At 41.2% G+C, this 25,359-nt stretch overlaps 1 protein-coding gene across 1 annotated transcript in view; it reads right to left on the reverse strand.

Moving 5' to 3' along the window:
* Positions 1-25,359, reverse strand: part of LOC124795290 (balbiani ring protein 3-like) — a 259,410-nt gene that overhangs the window by 224,964 nt on the left and 9,087 nt on the right. The window contains exon 2 of the mRNA XM_047259248.1: positions 16,784-16,860. Coding sequence (XP_047115204.1) covers positions 16,784-16,859 — 76 coding nt within the window. The 5' untranslated portion in view covers position 16,860. The remainder of the gene's footprint in view (positions 1-16,783; positions 16,861-25,359) is intronic.

A 25,359-nucleotide genomic window follows, 5' to 3' on the forward strand; every position in this document is an offset into this window, starting at 1 on the left:
GTGGGGTCAAATTGACCCCAGTGGTACTAGGAGGGTTAATTCGCAATAGAACAGAAAGAATCCTGCTGAATACTCATAACGGGGACAAATAAGACAGTGTTTTTGTAAAGCCCACGCGGTGAGAACAAAGCCGCCCATTCCGGAGCAGGCGTACAATGAAAGGAGCGAGGAGCGAGTGCTCGGAGTTCCCAGCCCGGGACCCAGCCGGATGCCCGAGTCGACGCGGTGCGGCGGAGTGACCGGGTGATTCAGTGACACAGAGAGCTGGCGCAGCCACAGCCGCTGTAACGGGACCGCCCTCGCTTCTCCTCGCAGCGCTCTTCGTCGCCCCCGCCGGGCTGAGGGCTCGCAGACGCCCCACTTGCCGGCGTCGCATATCCTGTGCCTCACACCCAACCTGGAGGGAAAGCCGTCCTCTGTGTGACGCCTCCGGAAATGCTTCTACGCCGCGGGCTTTGCTTTCTCGCCAAGATATCACGGTGAGAAGAGACAGCTGGAGACCTCAGCTTGCTACGAGAACTCGCTGGTCGAATTTAATTGGCAATTAAAAACCCACCTTAAGTATATTACTTTTTTTCTATAATCCGCCCCATGACTGTCGCTACTTGGATTAAAATTCCTTTTGTTTAATTTTCTTCATTACAGTTCGGCTGCAAGATCACATGGACATATTTGGGCTTCAGCCAAAATTTACGTCTGTCATATATTGGTAAAATGCAGTAAGGTGGCAGGACTGTAAACCAAACAACATCGGACCAAGTGTTTCTTAAATAGCTGCGACGTAACATATCACTTTCCAGTGTAAAACTGACAGTGAACCCCGTGCCAAGAGAAACATATTACTGCTTTTTTCGACGCTTATACGTTAGCTACAATGGCAGACGTCCACTAGTGTAAACCTAAGATGCAAGAAACTGAAAATAAAGAAAATCCGTACTTAATTAACTGCATTTTCTTCTTCTCGTTTCTCCCCTTCTTCGTAGATTTCGAACTGTGAAAACTCCAGGTCCCTCTTTGCAACGTCTAGCAACTCCCTTCCTGTTTCGTCTTTTCCTAGTGTAACGCACAAGTACCGTTGTACGAAGAGAAAAAGGTGTCCCATTACTCATCTTGCGTATAATTATTTTCGGTGAATTGTGTGTCTGCAGCTGTAATGGAAGTTTTTTTTAAAAAAAAGATGGGAAATTACGAAAATGGGGGCTCCAGCCGAATCCGAGCAAAACTGAAGTCACATCGCTTCATTTTCACAACAAAGAATTTCACAGAATTATTGTAATTCATTATGACGGTGTCACACTGAAACATAATAAAGATCCTTTGTACCCTGGTGCCCCTCTAGACAGAACACACACCTTCAAACAACGCCCGAAAGAATTATCTGCAAAACTCAAAAACTAGAACTAACCTGATTCAGAAGCTGGCCAGTACGTTACGCGGTGCTACCGCCGAAGCTTTAAGAATTGTCACAATATCCCTCGTAGACGTAACTGCAGAATATTGCATCCTTGATTCTGGATCGATAACTGCAATACAAATCTTCTCTCACACAGCTAAACCAAGCAATGCTAACCATAACTGGAACTATTAGAGCGACTCCACTCCAGTGGCTCTTATTACTAAGTAATATCGCACTTCCCCAAACTAGACGACTAGCAATCCATAAATCGTAATTGGAAAAATGTTATGCCAATCCATTCCTTTTCATTCATGCCGACGCAGATTTCCTTAAACGGCAGCGACCGAGACTGAAGGCACGGTATCCATCTGTAACTGTCGCCAATCAAGTCAACGACATCAACATCAGTGATCACTGTACACCAATTTGGCGAGATCAGAATGTTACGAACTTCTACCTCGTGGCAGATCCTGCTTTGAAGGTACCAGGACTTCCTCTTCCCAGAAGACAGTGCTGCAATGTCAACAGGATTCTCACATACCACGATATCTGTAACAAGAGCCTACTCGATGAGGAAAGCTCCAGAGTGCCCCCCGGTGCAACCGATGTGGAGCCGCTGGCGCTGGTTGCTCCGCACATCCTTCAGGGGGGGCGTTACAAGATATCCATGAGCCCACCACCGAAGCACTGGAATAGCTAGCCCACAGTGACCTACGTTTGTGATAAAAAATGCAATGGACAAAATAGATTCTATATTTACATTTTACTTTTCTCAATACAATGTGTGGTTAGAGGGCATTTCCTATTTTAACCGTTTAATTTCAGGGGGGGGGAGGGGGAAGGTGACAAGAATGATTGTTTGGACGCCTCTCTTCGAGATTTTGTTGTCTAATTTATCTTTACTATCTCTAAGGAATCGAAATGTGAGAAGCCGGAGAGCAAGGATTCTTATCTTTCCCTTAACGTCTGCAAAATTACTACTCAGTGGTAAGATTATTTCTCCTCCACTGTCTACTTTATGTGTGGTTTCTCGATAAGCAGTTTGTTAGTTTTTCGTGGTGTTTATTTCTAGCTTAAATTTGTTTAGAGTTTGCTTCAAATTCTCTTTGTTCACCGTCACTGCTCTACTACAGTTTGATTTTAACCAATTGTTATAATTGCGATACGATATGATTTTACATACCGACTGCTGTGGAGCCGCCTTCTGGATTTAGTGGCCTAGCTTACCAGTTCGAGCTAATTGAGACACGGTCCTAACTCCTTTCAAAGACGTTTCTAGCCATCTCCAACTGTAATGAGGTTTGCAGCGCTATCAATGCAAACAGGCAATGGTTAAGACACAAACAGCGACACGTGAGAGCAAAAGGAGAACAGAGTGGAAAAGATGAGCGTCACTAGCGCTTACATTAACGCTGCATTTTCCCTTTAATTAATACAGAGCTATTGCCAGCGTCCGTGCTAACAGGTGAACAGATTATTCGAGTACAACTGTAGTTTCCGTACGCGAATCAGTCAGTCATACTGCCTATGTCTTTTGTTTTATCTACACAAAGTGAGAACAAAACAATCAACCCATAAATGCACGATATAGCATGACGTGCGGATTTAGGTTTGATGGTCGATCACGAAGTTGCTGAGATCCAGTAATTGTTCATAGGATCTGTAGCGGCACCGTCTGCTGTCGCTATGGAGGAGAGTGGGGCGACAGCAGAGGAGGAGAAAGTTCTCGCTCAGCACTCCCCCACCCATTCAAGAATCCTCTGACAGCTTTGGGCTACTCCTCCGTCTTCTTGAAACAACGTTCAACACGTTTTCTTCACTAGTTCCCTCTCTTACAATGTATGACATGCCAATGCTACTCTTCATTACTCTTTCTCTCACTGTTTTCGGCGCTAATTCGCACTGTAATTCCTATTTGCAGAGTATAATACTAGGAATCGCAATCATTTACGTCTTTACTCTGCAAGCCACAGTTATGAAGAGGATAAAGAATATCTCTCCATTCTTCACTTAATACTGGCTCTTAAAACTTAAGTAGGCTTTCCCTGGGCAACTGGCGCCTACGTTCAAACTTCTGCCAATTCACATTTTTCAACATGTCCCTGTTACTCTCCCGTGAGTCAAACGAACCCGAAGATATTAGTGCGGGCCTTTTTTGTAAACGTTCAATATCCCGTTATTTGGTACGCATCTGACAAACTTGAGAAATATTCTAGGACGGATCGGGAGTGTGTTCTGTAACCACCTCCTTTGCAAATGAATTCATTCCGCCTTTGGCTATTAAAACATTTTTTATTGCGATTGCGATTTCGACATGTTGTCATTTTCAAGTATTGTGCGATATTGTAACCCACTCAATAATATAACGCTCTGCCATGTTGTGCTAAGAGCAGTTGCACGAGGTGAAGTGAATTTATAGACTGTTCCATATACCATATACGTTATAGAGCCCGGAAATAATGTTGTAAACACTGGAGTTTAAATTTCACATAGTAGGCGTGGTAAAGGGTTCACAAACGAGGCAAAGATGTAAACATGATTTCATTTAAAACTTTCACACAGGTTGTGGCCCAGTTATCATCGAACTTCTGCCAACTTTGCAGGCTCGTTACATTTTCTCAGTATCCTACAAATGAAACTGCGTTATCTGTGACTGAGCTCAGGTCATCAATTCTTTCATATTCATACAAATTGCAAAACCCAAGTACAATGGAGTCATAGGATACTGTGTTTTTGTATTTTCTGAAGCGCACAATTCCACATTTATGTACATTTAAGGCGAGCTGCCAGTCTTTGCATCACTTTGAAATAGCTGAGCGGTCTCAGGCGCTGCAGTCATGGACTGTGCAGCTGGTCCCAGCGGAGGTTCGAGTCCTCCCTCGGGCATGGGTGTATGTGTTTGTCCTTAGTATAATTTAGGTTAAGTAGTGTGTAAGCTTAGGGACTGATGACCTTAGCAGTTAAGTCCCATACGATTTCACACACATTCAACATCACTTTCAAATCTTACGAACAAATGAATGAATATTTGCCAAGCTTTTTTTCAAACGGTATTTTATTGTAGATAACCGCATCTTCTGCGAAAAGTCCGAGGTGACTATTAATATTGTCTGCAAGATCATTAGCATACAACGTAAGCAACAACGGTCGCAACAAATTTCGCTGAGCGACACCTGAAGTTATTTCTACGTCTGTCGACGACTCTATTCCAGGCAACACAGAGCGCCCTCCCTACCAAGAAATCGTCAATGCCGTCACAAAATTACAGTTTAGTTTCTAAAGACAAGTAGTTATTATTCCATTCAACACGATAAACAGCGCGTTTGCCTTCACAGCTAATTTTTTAAAATTAATTTTACTAACTTTACAGTTTATTTCCCTTCTCACGAATCATAAAAGTGAAAGTACAGTGATTCCACATAAGCAGTTAATATACCTCTGCTATTATGTATAAGGGTAAAACTTTGCTTGCAAGCAAGAACGCGCTTTTCGAAACATTGATTTTCTTGGTCCATATTTATCCTGTGAACATGAAACTACAAAACTGTGAACTTTCCGCTGAATCCCAGAATGAAAAGCTTCGAAGTAATATAGCCCTTTACGCAGGACGCTTAATGGGTACTGAGCGTTTAGAAACAGGTAGGTGCAGGTAAAGGCTCGGTGAAACGCTGGATACTTAACCTTCACAGCCAAGAGTTAGATACTATAAAGCGTCGTTATTGGTGCGATGGATTAACATGAAGCAATAAACGGTACTAACAAGAAACTGACAAATAAATGGAGTATCCTGCTAGATGTACTAAAGAGATCAGAAAGAAATATGGTAAGGTTCCACATGATGCGTTGCATCGCAAGCCAATCAGCTAAGATATTACTTATTTGCTTTACGTACTTTGCCACTGGAGGATATTTGAAAACTTTTAACATCTATTTTATAAGTTCACTCTTGGTTATTTCGGAAGAATACGAAGCAAACGTGCCAATGGCCTTGCCGATGTGGCCACACCGGTTTCTGTCAGATCACCGTAGTTAAGCACTGTCAGGCTTGGCTAGCACTTGGGTCTGTCCAGCGCTGTTGGCAAGCAGGGTGCACTCAGCCTTTGTGAGGCCAACTGGGGAGCTACTGACTGAGAAGAAGTGGCTCCAGTCACAAACACTGACAACGGCCGGGAGAGTGGTGTGCTGACCACAAGCTCCTCCATATCGGCATCCCGTGAAGCCTACTGGTTGAGGATGACACGGCGGTCAGTCGGTACGTTGGGCCTTCTGAAGCCTGTTCGGGCGGTGTTTGCTAAGTTAACACTTCACGAAAACATCAACTTAGCTCAGCGATAATCGTGTCTATCGTACTTGGCCCAAGTACAGCGGAGGATTTCTACATGGTGAAAAGAGTGGAACAGGGTCCTGTCATCCATGTGCGGGCAAATGAGAAGCTTCTTGAAAGCGTAGTAGGGGCTCCGGAAGATCAATGTAAAAGGTTTAGATTAAATAAAAAGTATTTTTATATTTCCCCACTACGTTCAAATAACTTTTTGTTATGGGATTGTGTCCGAAGACTGGTTTGATGCAGCTCTTCGCTCTAGTGTATCCTCTACATCCAGTTGAACTTGCTGACTGTAGTTAAGCCTTAGTCTCCCTCTACAATTTTTACTCCCACCACTCCCAATTGGCCGGCCGGTGTGGCCGAGCGGTTCTAGGCGCTTCAGTCCGGAACAGCGCTTCTGCTACCGTCGCAAGTTCGAATCCTGCCTCGGGCATAGATGTGTGTGCTGTCCTTAGGTTAGTTAGGTTTAAGTAGTTCTAAGTCTAGGGGACTGATGACCTCAGATGTTAAGTCCCATAGTGCTCAAAGCCATTTGAACCATTCTGAACCATCTATTCTACAGCATTCTTCTGTAGCACCACATTTCAAAAGCTTCTATTCTCTTCTTTTCTGAACCGTTTACTGTCCACGTTTCACTTCTCTACGAGGCTACACTCCAGACAAATACCTTCAGAAAAGACTTCCTAACACTCAAATTTATATTTTTCTCAGGAACGCTTTTTTGCTATTGCTAATCCTCTCTATTCAGCCATAGTTACTTACTTCTCTGCCCAAATAACAAAACACGTCTACTACTCCTAGTGTCTCATTTTCTAATCAAACTTTAATTAAAATATGACACCTTTATTTTTAAGTCAAATATTGCTCTCGAATTTTTATCTCTTTTTTGAATATGAAATTATTTGATCCATTATACAGCTGACAGTTGTCGTATCTGCAAATACATTGCATGTATTTCATAACGGCTGTAGTCGTTGCAGCGCATCGTCATTAGTAATAACGCGCGCACTGCAATATATTCTTTATCCGCCGACACTGGGCAAGCTACTTTCAAGTGAAATTTCTGGCCTGCACGGAAATATACACAATGGATGTACGGGTACAGGCTGTAGACACATGGTTTCCGACATTATGGAACTTGGGTCTGGTCGTGGGCTCTTCCCCGCAAGCCTAATAGTAAGGCGACCGCTCGCGATAAATGGGAAATCAGGGTTCAAGTCGCGATCCGGCACAAATTTTCACTGTCGTCGTTACATTACACAGCCTCTGGCTGTCCATATTCTCCTCCTCTTTATTTCTGGCTTGAATTTGCTTAGAGTTTGCTTCAGTTCACCGTCACTGCTCTACTACATTTTCATTTTAATCAATTGTAATAATTGCGATACGATATAATTTTACATAACGACTACTGTGGAACCGAAACTATGAATACATTTTATCTATTTCATAACGGCTGTAGTCGCCGGCCTGGAACCGCGCGACGGCTACGGTCGCAGGTTCGAATCCTGTCTCGGGCATGGATGTGTGTGATGTCCTTAGGTTAGTCAGGTTTCAGCAGTTCTAAGTTCTAGGGGACTGATGAGCTTCGAAGTTAAGTCCCATAGTGCTCAGAGCCATTTGAACCATTTTTGTAGTCGCCGCACTGCCTGTTCTGCATGTTCAAAGGAACACTGCATCGTAATTCGGAATACCACAAGCACTAGAATATCGGATCGTACGAAAGTTGCGCGATACCACGTAGGTGATGGTATTTATCAAGTACAGACAATGATCCTCAGTATAAAAAATGACCTCTAAATATTTATTATCTTCTTACATTCATGAAACGTAACCGAAGAGGCAGAGCTTCCAAAAGTGTTACCTGAACCAAAGTTCAGTTATTGGAGGAGCAGTTAGAGAATTTGCCTTTATGGTGCGTTTCGTCACTCACAAACAAAATCCAAGACTGGAACAAGAACGTATCACCAAAAACAGAAACGCAGTTTAATTACTGATTGCAAAATATACGTCAGTCCCTCCGATCCTACACAACAACTGTCCGTGTCTAACATTCACTTAAGCGAGGCGTAAGATGGCTATCGGAAGACTGAATGCAGAACCGTCGTGTCCGTGCAGTCAGCAGAGACAGAAGCGGCAGCAGGTGTTGCGTGGCGCCGGCAGGAAGCGCACCTCTGCGCGGTCAGCGTGACGCCACGCCGCTGCCGCCTGCGTCTGCGAGCTTAGTTTCACCGCTCCGAGCTTTCTGGGGCACCAGCCGGAGTTCCGGCACCCGCCGCCTTCACTCTGACCCACAGCAGCGACCTTTCCGTTTAGCGATGGCCAATTCTCTGACCAAAATTTTCACACGCGGTTTTACCATGATGATGCAAAACCGTCTGTAGAGTTCAAGAAGAAAAGTTCCGTCTCAGTCAGTAGACGGCTGCATTCTTTTGGACAAAAAATGCACTTGTTCTAGTCGTAGTCAAAACGGATTACCCATGATTTTCCAAGGACTAGATGACATAAATCTCTTTTTCAGTACATATATTGTACACAGGATATTGGACAGAAAACCTTTTTAGCTATTGGTTTTTCAAATGTCAAACATACATTTTATAAATTTGTATGACAAATTGGATCTATACAGTTAATAATTACAAATTTTTGAAATACTGTATATTTATAACTTATTACTACAATTAAAGATACAAATTACACTTTTTCTTGCATAAGATACTGTGAGATTGAATAGTAGCAGTTTTTCAGAAGGTAGGATGTCACAGGCTTTTTAAAGCTTTGTACTACAGGAAGAGATTTTATATGTCTTGGTAATCTGTTGTAAAGTTTTCTTCCTGCATGATATACACCTTTTTGGCATAATGTGGTGTTACAATGATTAACATGTATGTCACGGTCTGACCTGGGACTGTAATCATGGACACTTTTGTTTTGAGGAAAATGGTTTTCTTTTCTCAGTATGCTTTTTTTGACATGCGTGACTACTTCCAGTATATAAATGCAGGGAAGGGGTTGGATCTTTAGATCTTTAAAGAAAGGTTTGCATGATTTTCTGCTGCTCACTTGTTTCATTATTATTATAATTGCCTTTTGTTTCCTGAAAAGCCTGATGTACATTTCCCCAGAAAATGATACCGTACTTCAGTATTGAATGTACACGAGCAAAGTATACAGCCCTAACTGTTTCTGCACTAGTACTGTTGAAGAGAATTCTTACTACATAGCTCATTTTTCCTAGTTTTGAATTTAGGGCTGTGATATGAGTACTCCATTTAAGATTTCCCTGGATATGAATCCCAAGAAATTTAGTTTCATTGACAGCACTAACGCTTTGGTTATCTATACATCTTACAGGTTGTGCCGGATTTCTATTTTGATCAGTGTGGAAATTCATGAGTATCGTTTTTTGGGTTTAACTATTAGCCTGTTTCTGGTAAACCATCCAGACACTCCTTTTGTAATATCTTTTGCAGATGTAGACAGATTTTCTTCTTTATTCCCTTCAGTCAGTAGACTGGTGTCATCTGCAAACAGTACAGGTTCAGAATCCCTAACGTGTGATGGGAAATCATTAATGTAGACCAAAAACAGAAAGGGACCTAAAATGGAGCCCTGTGGAATACCATGACTTAGTCCACATAGTTCTGAAAGGTGTACCTGGAGTTCATTTCCTTCCATGTACTTAATTTCAGTTACTTGAGAGCGATATTCCAAATATGATTTAATCCACTGATTTGGCACACCTCTTACACCATACAAATATATAAATAAATCCCTGACGTCTGCCAGATAAGTACAGCGGACAAAAGAATATGCACCTCAGAAGACATAACGCTAATACCGTCTAACACGACTACGAGTCTTGATAATGACCTTAATAAGGAGGGGAATAGGGTCTACAAATGTGCTACTTGCAGCTGAAGCCACTCAAGAATTATAAAAACCCAAAGAGCTACAAAATAGCAGCAATACTTATTACTACCTTTCATCTGTTGTTGTAAATAGTCTCTGACATTGTCTGTGGGACTAAGACGGGGTTATTCTGCGGACTAGTCGATGTCGATTAGTTCTTCAAAGCAGGAAGGTATGACTGCAGACCTATGGGCACAGGTTTTGTCACGTTGGAAGACGGGACCAGTCACAGCGTGCGCGTCATGAATATGCAGAAGATAGAAAATGTATAAACAAACATTCTGGTTCATGAAATGAAACTACATAGTTCCAGAGATTTTCATGTTTCAAAATCTATGACGCATGTATGCAGACTGAAGCGACGAATGAAAATTTGTTCCAAGGCCAGGATTCGAATTCGGGTCGCAGATGCATTAACCACTACGCCACCCTGGCACAGTAGCTTTGCACAACTGCATGCACTACTCTAAAACGCGCCCCTCCTCTATCCAAATTCCTACTCACCCCTCGGCCCACCTGGTATTCCCACGTGGGATGGGGTGCAAATGGGAATTTGGATTGGGGAGGTACGCGTGCTAGGAAGTCTGTGCAGTTGTGCAAAGCCACCGTGCCAGGGCGGCGTAGTGGTTGATGCATCTGCGACCCGAGTTCGAATCCTGGCCTTGGAACAAATTTTCATTCGTCGCTTCAGTCTGCATTTATACTTCCCGGTTCATGATCACGGTAAACTTTATTAGTGGGCCCAAGCCATGGTATGAAAAACATCCTCAAAGCGCCACAGAACCAAATCCTCCCTAAACTACATCCTCCACTCACTGCACGATAAACACCTCATTGGTCTGTGCCGTTGCAGTCGACACCTTGCATAATTTTAAATGAGGCAAAATCGGACCATACTACATGTTTCCACGTTTATTACGTGGAATTCCCTTCGCAATGTTCACTCGGAAAGTGACTGAGATGGGCCGGCTTCACTAACAGCAGCAATACCTGCCGGTTTTTAATGCGATTGTCATTGACAAGACGTGACATTGCCTTTCTGTCTCTGTAGATAGGACCCTATTACGGCCACTGTTCTTAAACCTTGTTACTTGGCTGCTTATGGTGAACTATTCACTGATACAGTAACAAATCGGGCAACTTAATTTTCAAGGTGTGGTCATGGATACCCCAAACACGTCAATCGTCTTACGGCGATGATGTCTCACAACCGACTGACACAAACAAACCACTTCACTGTCATAACTTACGACGGCACTGGATGGCCTCACGACAACTTGGTACCAGTTCTATACCATCTACAATGCTTCAAAGTGGTCATTGTTCTCTGCGATGGCGACTAATATTTATCCAGTGGGCTCACTTGTTATCGATTGGCATGAACCAAAAAAATAAAAAAATAGATGTGGTAACAGTTGTAAGCCATAGGATGCCAAATCTGTTAAAAAAGCCGCATTTTCAGCAACTGTTACTTCAAGATCCTCAGTTTTTCCACTGATGAAGCAGCTTTGTGGGAACCACCACTGTTGACTTGAAAAATGCTGTTACCATTTTTTAGTCTAGGGTTCCTCTAACGTCGCTATTCATACATTTACTCAAGAAGAGTTGTGTAGTATTCTCCAATAACAATTTCACCATTTGCAAGGTAATACAAAAGAAAAATTCTTTTTTGTGTTTCGGAAACACCAGAATAACATTTCGGGAAAATGAAATGGACTTCACATTCTTTGTAGCAGGGCCACCAGTTTAAACCCATTGCGTCCACTCCCCTTTAGTTTCTGATCTATGTCTGATCGAGAGTAAAAGTCGACGCACTAAATCAAGTGGGTATCTTCAAAACGAACCATATATTGCTGAGGAATTAGTTGTCACATTTAATTCTGGTCAGCACTCAACGAATGGGACACGCATTTTCCATAAAGCTTTCGAAGAGTTAACGCTTCATACAAAATGCTTCGTACTCCCTCTGATATGCCTAGGATGAGTCATTTTACACTCAGTCCTATCGAACGCCAAGTACCATACTGTACATTTTCTCGATATTTACATCTGCGTCGCAGCTTTGGGATGTCCTTCATGTGATTCATTTTCAAAGTTAAGTGCGGTCATGTGATCACGTTTGAATTCAACCATTCTTCTGTTGAAACTGAAGAAGCCGACTTGTTATAAATCTCTGCATCTGGTTTGGGTGAGCTTCCCTGTCAAAATATCACCCAAAAGATTTTTTTTTTTTTTTTTTGATGGCATTGTATTCCAATCTATCCATCTGAAGGTTACAAACACAACACGACTACCTTAAATAGCTGATTCTAAGGATCAAGTTCATACACCACTTCAGTTATAACGCTATACACGATATGATCAAAAGTAACAAGACACCTATTGGTGGACATTAACATGGCGTGTCCCCAACCCTCGCCTTAACGACGGCTTGAAGTTTGTTGTGGACTTTCAATGAGGTGCCTGAATGAATGTCCATGTTCGAAGCCACTGAGGTCTCCCGACAGAGCCACTCGGCTGTTACAGCTACTCTATTTACTGGAAACACAATACTCCCCTCCTCCTCTAATACTGGCTGATCCGCTCTCGTGTCATCCAATGGTCAATTCCGCATTCCACAGGGTGTCCGGATACTTTTGATCAGATACTGTGTGTACCTGTACAAAAAGTAAATAATTATATGATATCAAAGTTGTCTTTAGGCCCGGCCAAGAAATTTTCTCCATACCACAGTATACCAAAAATTTGGGGAACATTCAAATCCATTGCGCTACTGCGGCATATGAACAGCTTAATAGGGAAGTGTGAGACTATGAATGTCGTAGATCGATCGACAGTTGATTTGAGGAATTTTTTCCACCACTTCACTTCATGTAACCACTGTTGATGAGAATTTCAAGTTGCGCTTGGTTCGTATTCTACACCAAAGTTGTTGTAAGATGCCAGTCAAAATTCTGAGGAAATCAAAGTAATAACGTTTCACCTGCAGTAAAATAGATGACTACGGTACATTACATTTTATTTCTCTTAATAAGCATTTCCTACAAGGAAAAATCGAGGGGAAGAGACCTCCGGGACGAAGAAGAATTTCCTGGCTAGACAACCTTAGATCTTGGTTTAATATTAGCTCTGAAGAACTGTTTCGCATTGCAACTGATAAAGACAGAATAGCCATGATGATCGCCAATGTCCGAAGCGGACAGGCACGCTAAGAAGAAGAAGAATAAGCATTTGTCTTATGGCTAGTATGCGGATAGGTGTTAAATTACTTAATTACGTTGCTAGAGCACATACACCAAATAGATGCTTACAATAGCCGGCCGCGGTGGCAGAGCGGTTCTAGGCGCTCAGTCCGGAACCGCGCGACTGCTACGGTCGCCGGTTCGACTCCCGCCTCGGGCATGAATGTGTCTGATGTCCTTAGGTTAGTTAGGTTTAAGTAATTCTAAGTTCTAGGGGACTGATGAACACAGATGTTAAGTCCCATAGTGCTCAGAACCATATGAACCATTTTGCTTACAATAAGTAATCTTTATTTACGAAAGACTGTTTCGGCTTAATCACCGTTTTCAAAAGCCTGTAATGACAATTTTTATGAGAACAGGTATGGATGCCAATGTCATTCGTATTAAAGTAGGTGTCTTGTAGTCACGTCTAGACTGATGTGACGCACATATTACGTCGTTAGTGGACTGTTTTGTACCTGTCGCTGCTTTATTAAGATTGTAAGTGGTGTCAAGATGTTGAAATTAAATGTTAGCTGTGACGTGACAGCAGTTTGACAGTCTCACTCTTACGACGCAATATGTTTACAAAGATGGTGCAGATGAACAGCGACATTACATTACTAACCAAAATTTGTTACGATTATCTTTGGTTGTTGCATATGCTACTTCCGATTCATTCATTTTCATGTTCTAAAAGTTCAGTCAAATTTTTAAGGTAGTACTTGTGTCTGAATTATGTAAATGTTTGTTTAGTATTTTTTGTGGGTATTTTCTCGTGTACATACAAATTTCTAATTCCTCAAGAATGTTCATAGCAAAACCCTTTGGTATTCTGTGCCGAGTCTGTAATGCATTTTCGATCTTATCAGCAGTGTGATTTTGATTTTTCAAATGTAGAAAGAAGCCCGACTGATTACATTCGCTCTCCCTAGTGTGTTCTTTATATCTCACGTTAAAATTTCTTCCTATATGGCCAATGTAAAAGCTATTACAGCTGCCACACGTGATTTTATATATGCCTGGGTTATCATATTTCGATGTTTAATTTCAACATCTTGACACCATTTACGATCTTAATAAAACACTGACAGCTCCAAAACAGTCCACTAGCGACGCAATGTGGACGTCACATCTATCTAGACGTGAGCACAATACAGTTGCTTTAATATGAATGACATTGGCATCCATACCTGTTCTCACCAAAATTGTAGCTGCAGGTACTTGAAAATGTCGATTAAGCCGAAACAGTCTGTCCAGTTTGTCGTAAATACTGATTACTTATTGTAAGCAGCTATTTGGTGTATGTACTGTAATAATCATGTCGTTATCAGATATATATTACATTGCTGGCCCTAAAGAAGAAAAGTTATTGACGATACTTAATTACACGTTGAGAGTTAAATGTCATGTTGTTCTGGGCCTGGTATTCTACCGGAGTTTCAGCATTGGCTATGACTTTGTGTATGTGAAAATACAAAGCTACCCCGTAGCTCGATTCTATTCTACACGTGAAGTCATGAACTGTGGCAGTCTAGTTTAGACATGTTCTGTGTATCAACATCATGCATTTTCCGACATCCAATGAGCGATCAGTAGTGTTCTGAGCGCCCTGCAGTGGATATTGTAGCCAAGCGAGCATTAAACCTGATCGTAGCGATTTATTTAGTAAATTTTTTATCAGTTTGTTGCGAGCTGTCATAGGTGATGGTAGCGCCAAGCAATACATTCTACATAAGCAAGCGAGAGACATAATTTGCAGGATAAACGCTTTCTTTAAGCGCAGAGCACGTGCATGCGCGTACCGCAACTGTCACTTGGAAACCGCAATAATGCAATCCCCGTCCATAATTCGACCTGCGCGAGTCGTCTTCGTTCGTGAATCCGACTATAAACTGTTTAAGTTGTGCCATTAAACAGGCTGCGTCGGTCGACAGGACCCGCATCAAGACGATATCTTTACGCATTATGCTCAAACTGACATTCCGTTCAGTGACAACTTAAATGAGGATCGCTGGAATGGAGAACCTGCTGACAATTCAGCATTGGAACCTCCTGACTGACTAAAAATGTGCGTCTAACCTCGGTACGTGCTTTCCGCAAAAAATGTTCTTATGGACTGAGCTACCCAGGTACGCATTACACCCTGCTTAACTTTCCAAATTCTACACGTGATCTTCTGCTCGTTTCTGGATTAGTACTACTGGGAGAATGGATACGGGTATATATAGCGACGCTGTTTTTGGACTGAAAATTTCGCTTTGTCGCGGGGTTTGCGTTATTGTGACAGGCTAAAATAATGAATTGGATCTGGAGTCGAGCTTGGAATCTTGATTATCATCACACTACGGGTTATGTCAATGTTACCCCTCCGTAAATCATTCAAATATGAAGTAAACTGTACAGTTTTCAGACTAGAAACGATGACAGGTGTTGGTTCCTCGATTGGGGCTGATTTAAAGACAGCTTTCTTTATTTCAGTTTTCCTTGTTTTTAAACATCGTGTTTCTGTCATTTTGTATTTAAATGGCAAGTCGTATTCTGTCGATTGGAGGAAAAGAGAAGGACAAGCAGACTCCAACATCCGGTCTACGACAGTGTTATTAGTGACGGAGCACAAGCTTGGATGAGACACGGATTGTGCAGTAAAATTGGCCGTGAGCTTTCTAGAACCCGTAGCTATTTAGGAAAAACGTAAATTAAGATAGCCGAACGGAAATATGAATCAAAATTCTACTGAAAGGGAGATACACGTCACAGGCAGGACGCAACTTCACTTCAGCTTCAGGACAGCTGATGTCTTGTCGCTGGTAATGCGTGTACAACCAGAAAATGATATGGCCATATCACTTCAGAACAAATTTATGTATATATCCATTTTATAAATTTTCTTCCATAATCTAAAAGATGTTTTTTGTTTGTGTTACTACGATCTGTTATCAGCTAAGTGATCAGTACGTACTTGCAGAAATTTGTTTTGGACATCATCTTTCACCCGCTCAGTAGTGGATACTACAATGCCACAGCTGTTGTTAAATATCTAAGACGTCCTAGTCACACATTCCTCAGCCGTGTCTGTACTACTTTTGTTATGTGACTCGAGTTTCGCCTTCGGTACGTCGTCAGCACATGTTAAAAATGCAGAGCACAGCAAAAGCATATGCTGCGCTTCAAAGAAACGCGTCACTCTACAACAGCAGGATGCAGTTTAGGAGAAATGCATGACGCAGCGCCGTTGTGAAAGTTGCCTTTTTCGGTTGCCAGTTAGCTCTACGAACGATCTTTCTGTTGCTAACTTACACAACTTTGTGAATGAAAAATCCATATTATGTTTTGCGGTCGTTCTGAATATGATACCAAACATTGAAGCATAATCGGATCAATTTCATACACGAAAACTTCAAAACGTTAAAAAAACTTAAAATTTTTGAAACGCTGAAAAACATACAAAAAAATACATATTGAGCATTTCCTGTAAAGAACATCATCTTTGCTTAGTCTTACTTTGTTATGCTAATTATTGCTATTCTGATCAGATGAAGCGCCATCTGTCGAATATTTTTTGAATTTTTGTATTTTTTTGGTTCTAATTAAACCCCATGTCATTCCAAGCATGTGTGTCAATTTGTACCTCTCTATCTAAATTATTGCGTGATTTATTCAGTTTTCAAATTTATACTGACTTTTTGATCACCCGGTATATTATGACGCGCTTTAAGAATTAATTAAAGTATGAAATTTGCGTGCCCGACGATGTCACGGAAGACATTACAACAATCTGATCTGCTTGAACGTTGACCTTCATGGCAATTATCTTAGGATAGTGAGAAACAGAAAATTTTAAAATAGCGGTTTTTTCCGTGTCTGACATTTATAACAATCCAAAATAAGGATAATCACAGTATGACTAGTTTAATGCTAACACAGTACCTGTGAGGGCGACAGACAGCTGCAGCATCGCCGCTAACACCAGCAGAATGATGCCCACGCGGCCGCTCCACTGCATTCTGCAACAACAATGGCAGGCCTGATACTATTGCCTATAACATAGCTGCCCAGAAGAATAAACAATATAAAAAATGTTTCTTTAAAGTGATATCGTAACAGCGTGTTCATTCAAGCCGTGTGTGTGGCGGTCTCTTTTTTTTTTCAGAGGCATACTGCATGTACACACTTTCTACTTTCCACATTCTGTTCGCCTTAGCCACACTGCTTTCTTGCAGCAAAACATCCTCACCCCTTTTTGGCCTTGTAAGGGATTTCCTATTATAATTGAGCGTGATGTGGAAGCTGCAAGAAGCTGCTCGATTTCTCTGATAGCCGAACTGTCAGATTTAGATCCCACCATTCGTCTCATCACAGCTAAAGGAAACACAAGAGACGATTAAAAAGTAAAGTGATACAGTGATGGCTACGGTCGATACAAGAAAATCTAAATTACTTCTACAAAAATATACAGTTAAAGGGCGAAAGAATAGGAAACGAAAAAAGACAAACTACTGAGAAAAAAATTCCGTTGACAGGATTCACAATACGTAAAACGACAGAGTACTGCCATATGGAGCTGTGATCTCGTTGAGGGATCTAACCTATTACTTATGTAAACTAATTTACAGAAATCTCGATAGCCGTCCGAGGTTTAACCTTCACTCCTACCGAATACTTCGTCTCACCTCGCTCGGTAGCAGCAGATTTATCGATATTTGCAGATAATCAGGTACATTTTCTGTTTATTTACTGTAACTAACGTTTCCATTTTTGAAAATACCGGAGAATTTGGCAAAATGTGGTCCTTACATGCGATGCATTCCAGCCTTCGAGGATCGCATCTGATGTCTGTTTTAGGAAATATAATACTATTATGATAATTTGCAAAACATTCAAAAGAGCTACTAGTGCATTTTAATAACTCCATATTTATATATTTCCATTTCATGTTATTTAACAGCGTTATCTGTACGTTTTCTAACAATGTGAACGACGTCTACACGGAGTTATTTGCTTTATAGGCTACTGAAGTTTCACTTCGAATAGAATTTAAATTTCTTTAGGTATTTGACAGTAACAAGAATAATTCATTTATAACAAATTTATTAATTTATAACAAATGCAACGCGGTTGACATTCCTGATATTGCAACGGTAGAAATTGAGAACCAGGTAAATGTAGCACTAGTTTTAATTATCTTCTCACGATTTGCACGATCGCTGCATAGATATGGTGGTGGTGGTTAGTGTTTAACGTCTCGTCGACAACGAGGTCATTAGAGACGGAGCGCAAGCTCGGGTTAGGGAAGGAAATCGGCCGTGCCCTTTCAATGGAACCATCCCGGCATTTGCCTGAAACGATTTAGGGAAATCACGGAAAACCTAAATCAGGATGGCCGGAGACGAGATTGAACCGTCGTCCTCCCGAATGCGAGTCCAGTGTGCTAACCACTGCGCCACCTCGCTCGTTCCTGCATAGAGTTACGGATGAAACGGATAGTAGTCAGAGTAAGAAGCACTACTTGTAGATGAGCTGTGCTGCTGCACGCAACAAAAATAAATTACAAACAAATAAATTTTCTCCTGAAACAGTGTTTACTACTCTCCGAAACTGTTCAATAGGCCGAATAGGTCCACCGAACGTTCCAAATCTGTTTCCCAGGCATCGTGACGAAAGAACAGACGCGCTGTACTCTTCCAATTAGTATGAGCTTCCGCTTCAGAGATGGCCTATAAGGAGACACTAATTGCTGGAATTTTTCTTGCCTTAAAGTCACGGTGTAGAGATACGGAGCTCCTGTAGGTAGACCGAGACGAGTTGCTTCAATATACCAATTATGGAGCACCAGCGCGCTTTCTTGATGAAACCATATGATCAAGAGAGAAAAGTTATTTGCACACGTCCTCACCACCCAGTTACTTCAGATATTAGTTACAGATAATTTGTGGATTTTTTCTATGATGTGACTTTGTCAGTCTTGACTTTTCCCTTACATTAAGCTGCCAAAAGATTTTTAAATTCCACTATCGGCTGAGATTTCTAAGGTAGAAAAGACAAGTAACGTTCTAACTTATCTACCCGATTCGGATTCTGTTGGTGTGTGGTGAACCCTCTTTCGTGTGTCTAATGGAACACTTGATTATAACACAACCGGCATATAGAGACAAGCTCGGCGTTTTTCGGAAGGGTTAGAGTGTATGCCGCTATTTCCTTCCAACCTTCTCCCAGCATTTCATTACATAGTCGTACATAAAACAATACAAACACAACATTACACTGCTGAAACAGTCAACCACGCGATACAAACCTGATATCTCGCTGACACGCCAGTGGCAGGCACCCACCAACCACCTACGCTACTGAACTGCCGGGAAGGTTGCGCCGAAGCTCAACATTAAGTTTGGGACTGAATTCCTTTGAATCAACAGCTGGCTTGGAAAACTGTTAAATTTGTCTCGCTTAGCTTTCCATTTCGTTTTCTTATCCTGTCTGACATAGAGATGTCAATCTTTCCTTAATTAGTCTTTTATGAGTGATAATATAACCAAGAAATTTTAAGTAATTAACTGCGATAGTGTTTGTTTTCCAAGTGAAATGTTGCGATGACTGGAAAGATCGATCTCGATCTACCGTACTTGTAATATAAAGCAGCAAGTCTGACGAAAATGAGTGAAGATACGAGAGATAGTGAAGGCTGGAAAAATCTGTTACTGGTTACTTATCTGGAATGAATATTTGGACATGGGTAACAGAGATATCGCGAACATCCAAGTCGGTCCAAGAATTTAATTTTCTAACATTTCCTCGCAGTACCTAAGCGAGTTAAATTGCAGTCGAAGTCACCTACATCTACACTCATCAAACCAACGCAAAAGTGCATGGCAGAGGGTACATCCTACTCAGGGCTTGTTCCCGTTCCAAATGAGCATGGAGCCCAACAGGAAGAATGACTGCTTAAATGCCTTTGTGTACGCTGTAATTAGTCTAATCTTGTCTTCGCGATCCCTCCACGAGCGATAAGTAGGGGGTTGTATATAACTTGATTCCTCACTTAATGATGGTTCTTGAACCTTTTTAAGTAGGCTTTCGTACTATAGTTGGCGTCTACCTTCCACATAGTGTGACACTCTCCCATCAAATCTGTAACCATAAGTTGGGCATTTCTTTGTATACATTCGATATTCCCTGACAGTCTTACATGGTATGGGTCCGATACCCTTGCGCAACAAGATGAGTCGCACGAATAAACAATTTCCTTTCTATAATGGCTGTGTTTTCCTAGTATCATACGTAAGAATATGTCTACGTAAAATTAGATGTTTATGAGTTAACTCAGCAAAATTGTGACATACTGATACTGTAGTCATAGGATACCACATTTTTTTCATTTTGTGAAGTGCACATTTTTTTTTTATTTCTGTACATTTGAAACGAGTTGCCAACCTTCAAACCACTTTGAAATATCATCAAGATCTGACTGGATATTTGTGACTTTTTCAAATAGTTCTTCATTACAGAGAACAGCATTATCTGCAAAAAATCTTAGGTTACTAACTGTCTGCCAGGTCGTTAATATGCAATATGAACAACATGGTTCCAACAAATTTCCCTCGGGTGCGCCTGGAAGATACGACGACACCTGTTGATGACTCTTCCTCGAAGATAACATGTTTTCCCCACACCAAAATATTCTCAAGCCCAGTCACAAATTTCGACTGACGCTAAATATTATCGTACTTTTATTAACAAAATCGATTACGTATTTTTAGCCTTAAAACATAAACTTTCAAGATTGCTTAAGGAATGTGCGACGACAGGCAAGTTCAAAGACAATGGCTTCTTATTCCGAGGTCCGCAAATAATAATACTTATTCCGCATTGGAAAAGAGAAAAATTATGTTTGCTGTGCCTCTGTGTTGAGTAAATTTCACAGGGAAATGATTTTAAAAAATAGCAACAATTTCTTAAAAATCGCAAAAATTAGATTCTCTACCAGCAGGATAAACACCTTAAAAATCGCAAAAATTAGATTCTCTACCAGCAGGATAAACACATCCGCAGGTCTGCAGTTTCTACGGACAGGATTGTCGGGCAGTTACATTACGAACTGCATTTCATCCACTTTCCCTGGCATATTTGACCACTTACGGCTATCTTCTCTGGACAAAGTGTGGTGGAATGACTTACAGGGTAATACTCCATTTGTCGGAAAAGTCCCAGGTCTGGTTTTTTTTATTTCTGATTTTGCAGCATAAAAACGAACAATTTTTTTTAATGTTACCTGATATGTGTATGTCCTTGCAATAACCTTGGCCATGTTCCGCATAAACTTACTAGGTGGCAGGACTGTGCTTAGCAACACACTATTTGGGTTCTTGGCGCATTAGTTACGATGGTATAATGGATGCTGATTGTGAGCAGAGAGTGGCCATTAAGTTCTGCATTAAGCTCGGGAAACCCCTAGTGAAAAGTGGACAATGATTAAGCAAACGTATGCAGGAGAGGCACTTTCAAGAAGTCGTATTTTCGAAGGGCACAAAAGGTTTCGTGAAGGCAGAAATTCAGTGCAAAATAATCCCAGAGCTGGTCGCCCGTCTACAGCACTTAGCGATGCAAACGTGGAGTGTTTTAAGGCAGTTGTTGCAAGAAGATCGTCATGTAACAGTGCTTGCGATATAACTAAAGTTAGTTAGTTAGTTACGTGTCCCATTGATCAATAGCACGGAAAAACCGTTATGGTGTGGAACGTGTCAAATGCACAAGAAATGCGCACAGGAAACATGTTTTTATTTTTACATTATAGTGTTATACCTAAATATTTCTATTATCTATCCCATTCCCTTAAATGGCATAAAATGCAAATATGAAGCCTATATCTATATTCAAGAATTCATCAATGGTATAGAAGGAGTTGTCAAGGAGGTATGATTTCAATTTATTTTTGAAATTATTACTGCTGTCTGTCAGACATTTTATTTCATCTGGTAATTTATCAAAAAGTTTTAAAGCAGCATATTTTACCCCTTTCTGTGCCAAAGATAGGTTAAGTAAAGGATAGTGTAGGTCTTTCTTTTTTCTGGTACTGTAATCACGAATGTCGCTGTTGATTCTAAACTGGTCCAAGTTGTTGAGAAAAAATTTCATTACTGAGTAAATGTACTGTGAAGGAGTTGTAAGAATTCCTAACCTTTTAAACAGATGCCTGCAAGATGTACGACTATGAGCCCCACACATTATTCTAACTACTTTCTTTTGAGCAGTGAAAACCTTTTTGCCTAAGTGTTGAGTTGCCCCAGAATATTATTCAGTATGACATCAGAGAGTGGAAGTATGCAAAGTATGTTAGCTTACTAATTTCTACATCCTCAAAATTGGCAATTATTGTGATTGCAAAAGTTGCTGAAAATTTGAATCGTGATGTGTGTCACAAAATTTTACGCGCAGATTTAGGAAAAAGGAAACTTAATGCAAAACTAGGTCCTGAGACACTAACAGACGAACAGAAAGAGGAAAGACGAAGAATTTCAGCTGAGGTACTGGATAGAGTCAGACGTGATTCCACATATCTGTCGAAGTTTATTGCTGGGGACGAAAGTTGTTGTTACCAGTATGATCCTCACACACGAGGCGTTAAAAAAAAAAAAAAAAAAAAACCTTCGAGGACACGGGCATTGTTGATCACACTCTTTGATAGTGAAGCACTAGTTCACCATGAGTACGTTCCTCCAGATCAAACAGTGAACCAAACTCTTTACGATGAAGTCTTGAAACGTTTGCCCTGATTTGTGGCATTCCCAGGACTGGTTCTTACTGCATGACAGTGGCCAGACCCCATACCGCTTTATCTTTTACTGAGTAGCAGGCGAGACATTCTGTTATTGCCACCCAACGTCCGTCATATTCGCCCGATCCCTCGCCTTGCGATTTTTTCTTGTTTCCGCGAGTGAAAAGGTGACTGAAGGAAAGCTTCATCAAGATATCGCAGACGTCCCACGGACTGTGACAAATGGGCTTGCAATCAGGAACGTTGCAACTGTGTTTAGTAGCCAAGGGGAGTACTTCGATATGAACTAGGATCGTTATTTGGTATGTGCAATTTTCTATTTTTAACTGGAACTTTTCTGACGTAGGGAGTTTTCTAAACGATGCAGGCGTTCAGATTTTCGCTTCAGATAATATAAGTAATAATACTTTAAATGTCGTGTGTAATGACAACAGAAGCAGCGAAAAAAGCATGCCATATTTAAAAGAACGCAAAATTCCCAAGATTGGCAAAGTTTTGCAAAAGTTCTACGCGAGATGCTTTCAATAATTTCCACAACGAAACACTGTCTCGAAATATGGCAGAAAACCCAAAGAGATTCTGGTCACACATAAAGCACTCCAGTGGCAAGAGGCAATCAATACCTTCACTGCGCGATAACTACGGTGAAGTCAATGATGACAGTGCCACTAAAGCAGAGTTTTGAAACGAAACTCCTTCACCACAAAAGACGAAATAAATATTCCCGAATTCCAATCAAGAACAACTGCCAAGATGAGAAACATAGAAATAGATATCCTCGGTGTCGCAAAGCACCTTAAATCACTTAATAAAAGCAAGGCTTTCGGTCCAAATTGTATACCAGTCAGGTTCCTCTCAGAGTATGCTGATACAATAGCTCCATATTTAGCAATTATATACAACTGCTCTCTCACAGAAAGATCCGTACCTAAAAACTGGAAAATTGCTCAATTCACGCCAATACCCAAAAAGGGAAGTATGAGTAATCCGTTGAATTACAGGCCCACATCACTAACGTCGATTTACAGTATGGTTTTGGAACATATACTGTATTCGAACATTATGAAGTACCTCGAAGAAAACGATCTATGAAACGTTGTCAGCACGGTTTCAGAAAATGTCGTTCTTGCGAAACAACTAGCTCTTTATACTCATGAAATAATGAATATTATCGACAGGGGATGTCAAATTGATTCCATATTTTTAGATTAACAGAAGGCTATCGACACCGTTCCTCACAAGCGTCTTCTAACCAAACTGCGTGCCTATGGAATACCGCGTCAGTTGTGCGACTGGATTCGTGATTTCCTGTCAGAAAGGTCACAGTTCGTAGTAATAGACGGAAGGTCATCGAGTAAAACAGAAATAATATCCGGCGTTCCCCAAGGAAGTGTTATTGGCCCTCTATTGTTCCGGATCTATATTAACGACGTAGGAGGCAATTTCAGTAGCCGTCTTAGATTGTTTGCAGATGATGCTGTCATTTACCGTCTTGTAAAGCCATCAGATGACCAAAAAGAATTGCAAAATGATTTAGTTAAAATATCTGTATGGTGCGAAAAGTGGCAATTGACCCTGAATAAAGAAAAGTGTGAAATTATTCACATGAGTACTAAAAGGAATCCGCTAAATTTAGATTACGCAGTAAGTCACACAAATCTGAAGGCTGTAAATTAACTAAATACTTAGGGATTACAATTACAAACACCCTAAACTGGAACGATCATATAGATAATGTTGTGAGTAGAGACAACCAAAGACTGAGATTCATTGGCAGAACACTTAGAAGGTGTAACGGGTCTACTAAAAGAGACTGCTTACACCACGCTTGTCCGCCCTATTCTGGAGTATTGCTGTGCGGTGTGGGATCCGCACCAGATGGGACTAACGGATGACATCGAAAAAGTATAAAGAAGGGCAGCTCGTTTTGTATTATCGCGAAGTACTGGAGATAGTGCCACAGACATAATACGTGAATTCGAGTAATCAATAAAACAAAGGCGTTTTTCGTTGCGACGGGATCTTCTCATGAAATTTCAATCACCAGTTTTCTCCTCCGATTGCGCAAACATTCTGTTGGCACCCACCTACATACGGAGAAATGATCATCACGATAAAATAAGTGAAATCAGGGCTAGCACAGAAAAATTTGAGTGCTCGTTCTTCCCACGCGCCGTTCGAGAGTGGAACGGTAGAGAGACAGCTTGTAGGTGGTTCATTGAACCCTCTGTCGGGCACTATTATTGTGAACAGCAGAGTAATCAATCACGTAGATGTAGAATACGGCTGCAAACTTGAAAATCTCAAGAATATTCAAGTACTGTATGTGGATAAATTCATTTCATCTGAAGGAGGGGAAGCTAACCAGAGCCTTCCACGAGGCATGCTGGTTAAGACCTTCGCTATTCAAACTATACATGAATGAAGAATTTTACGTGAAACATGGTGTAGAATCCCAAGAAAAAGTTTTTGGGGTCTGTCCCGAACTATTGTGAATATTTGCGTATGGCTAGATTTCTCAACGAAATAAGATTACTCATATTACGGCATGTGGCGTCTGACTGCAGCGAGGTGCAGCTGGGAGCAATGCTGCGTTGCCTTTGTTGCTCCTTGCAGAGCACACTGTGTAGACGGGATCGAAGTGCCGCAACAGAAAAAGTTAACGTGCGTACACATTTGCTAATCGCTCAAGAAAACCTTGAAGCTACGATCTTTGTACAAGCATTCTGAAAGC

Source organism: Schistocerca piceifrons, chromosome 4 (genome assembly GCF_021461385.2).
Source record: "Schistocerca piceifrons isolate TAMUIC-IGC-003096 chromosome 4, iqSchPice1.1, whole genome shotgun sequence".
In the NCBI taxonomy this organism is placed as follows: Eukaryota; Metazoa; Arthropoda; class Insecta; order Orthoptera; family Acrididae; genus Schistocerca; species Schistocerca piceifrons.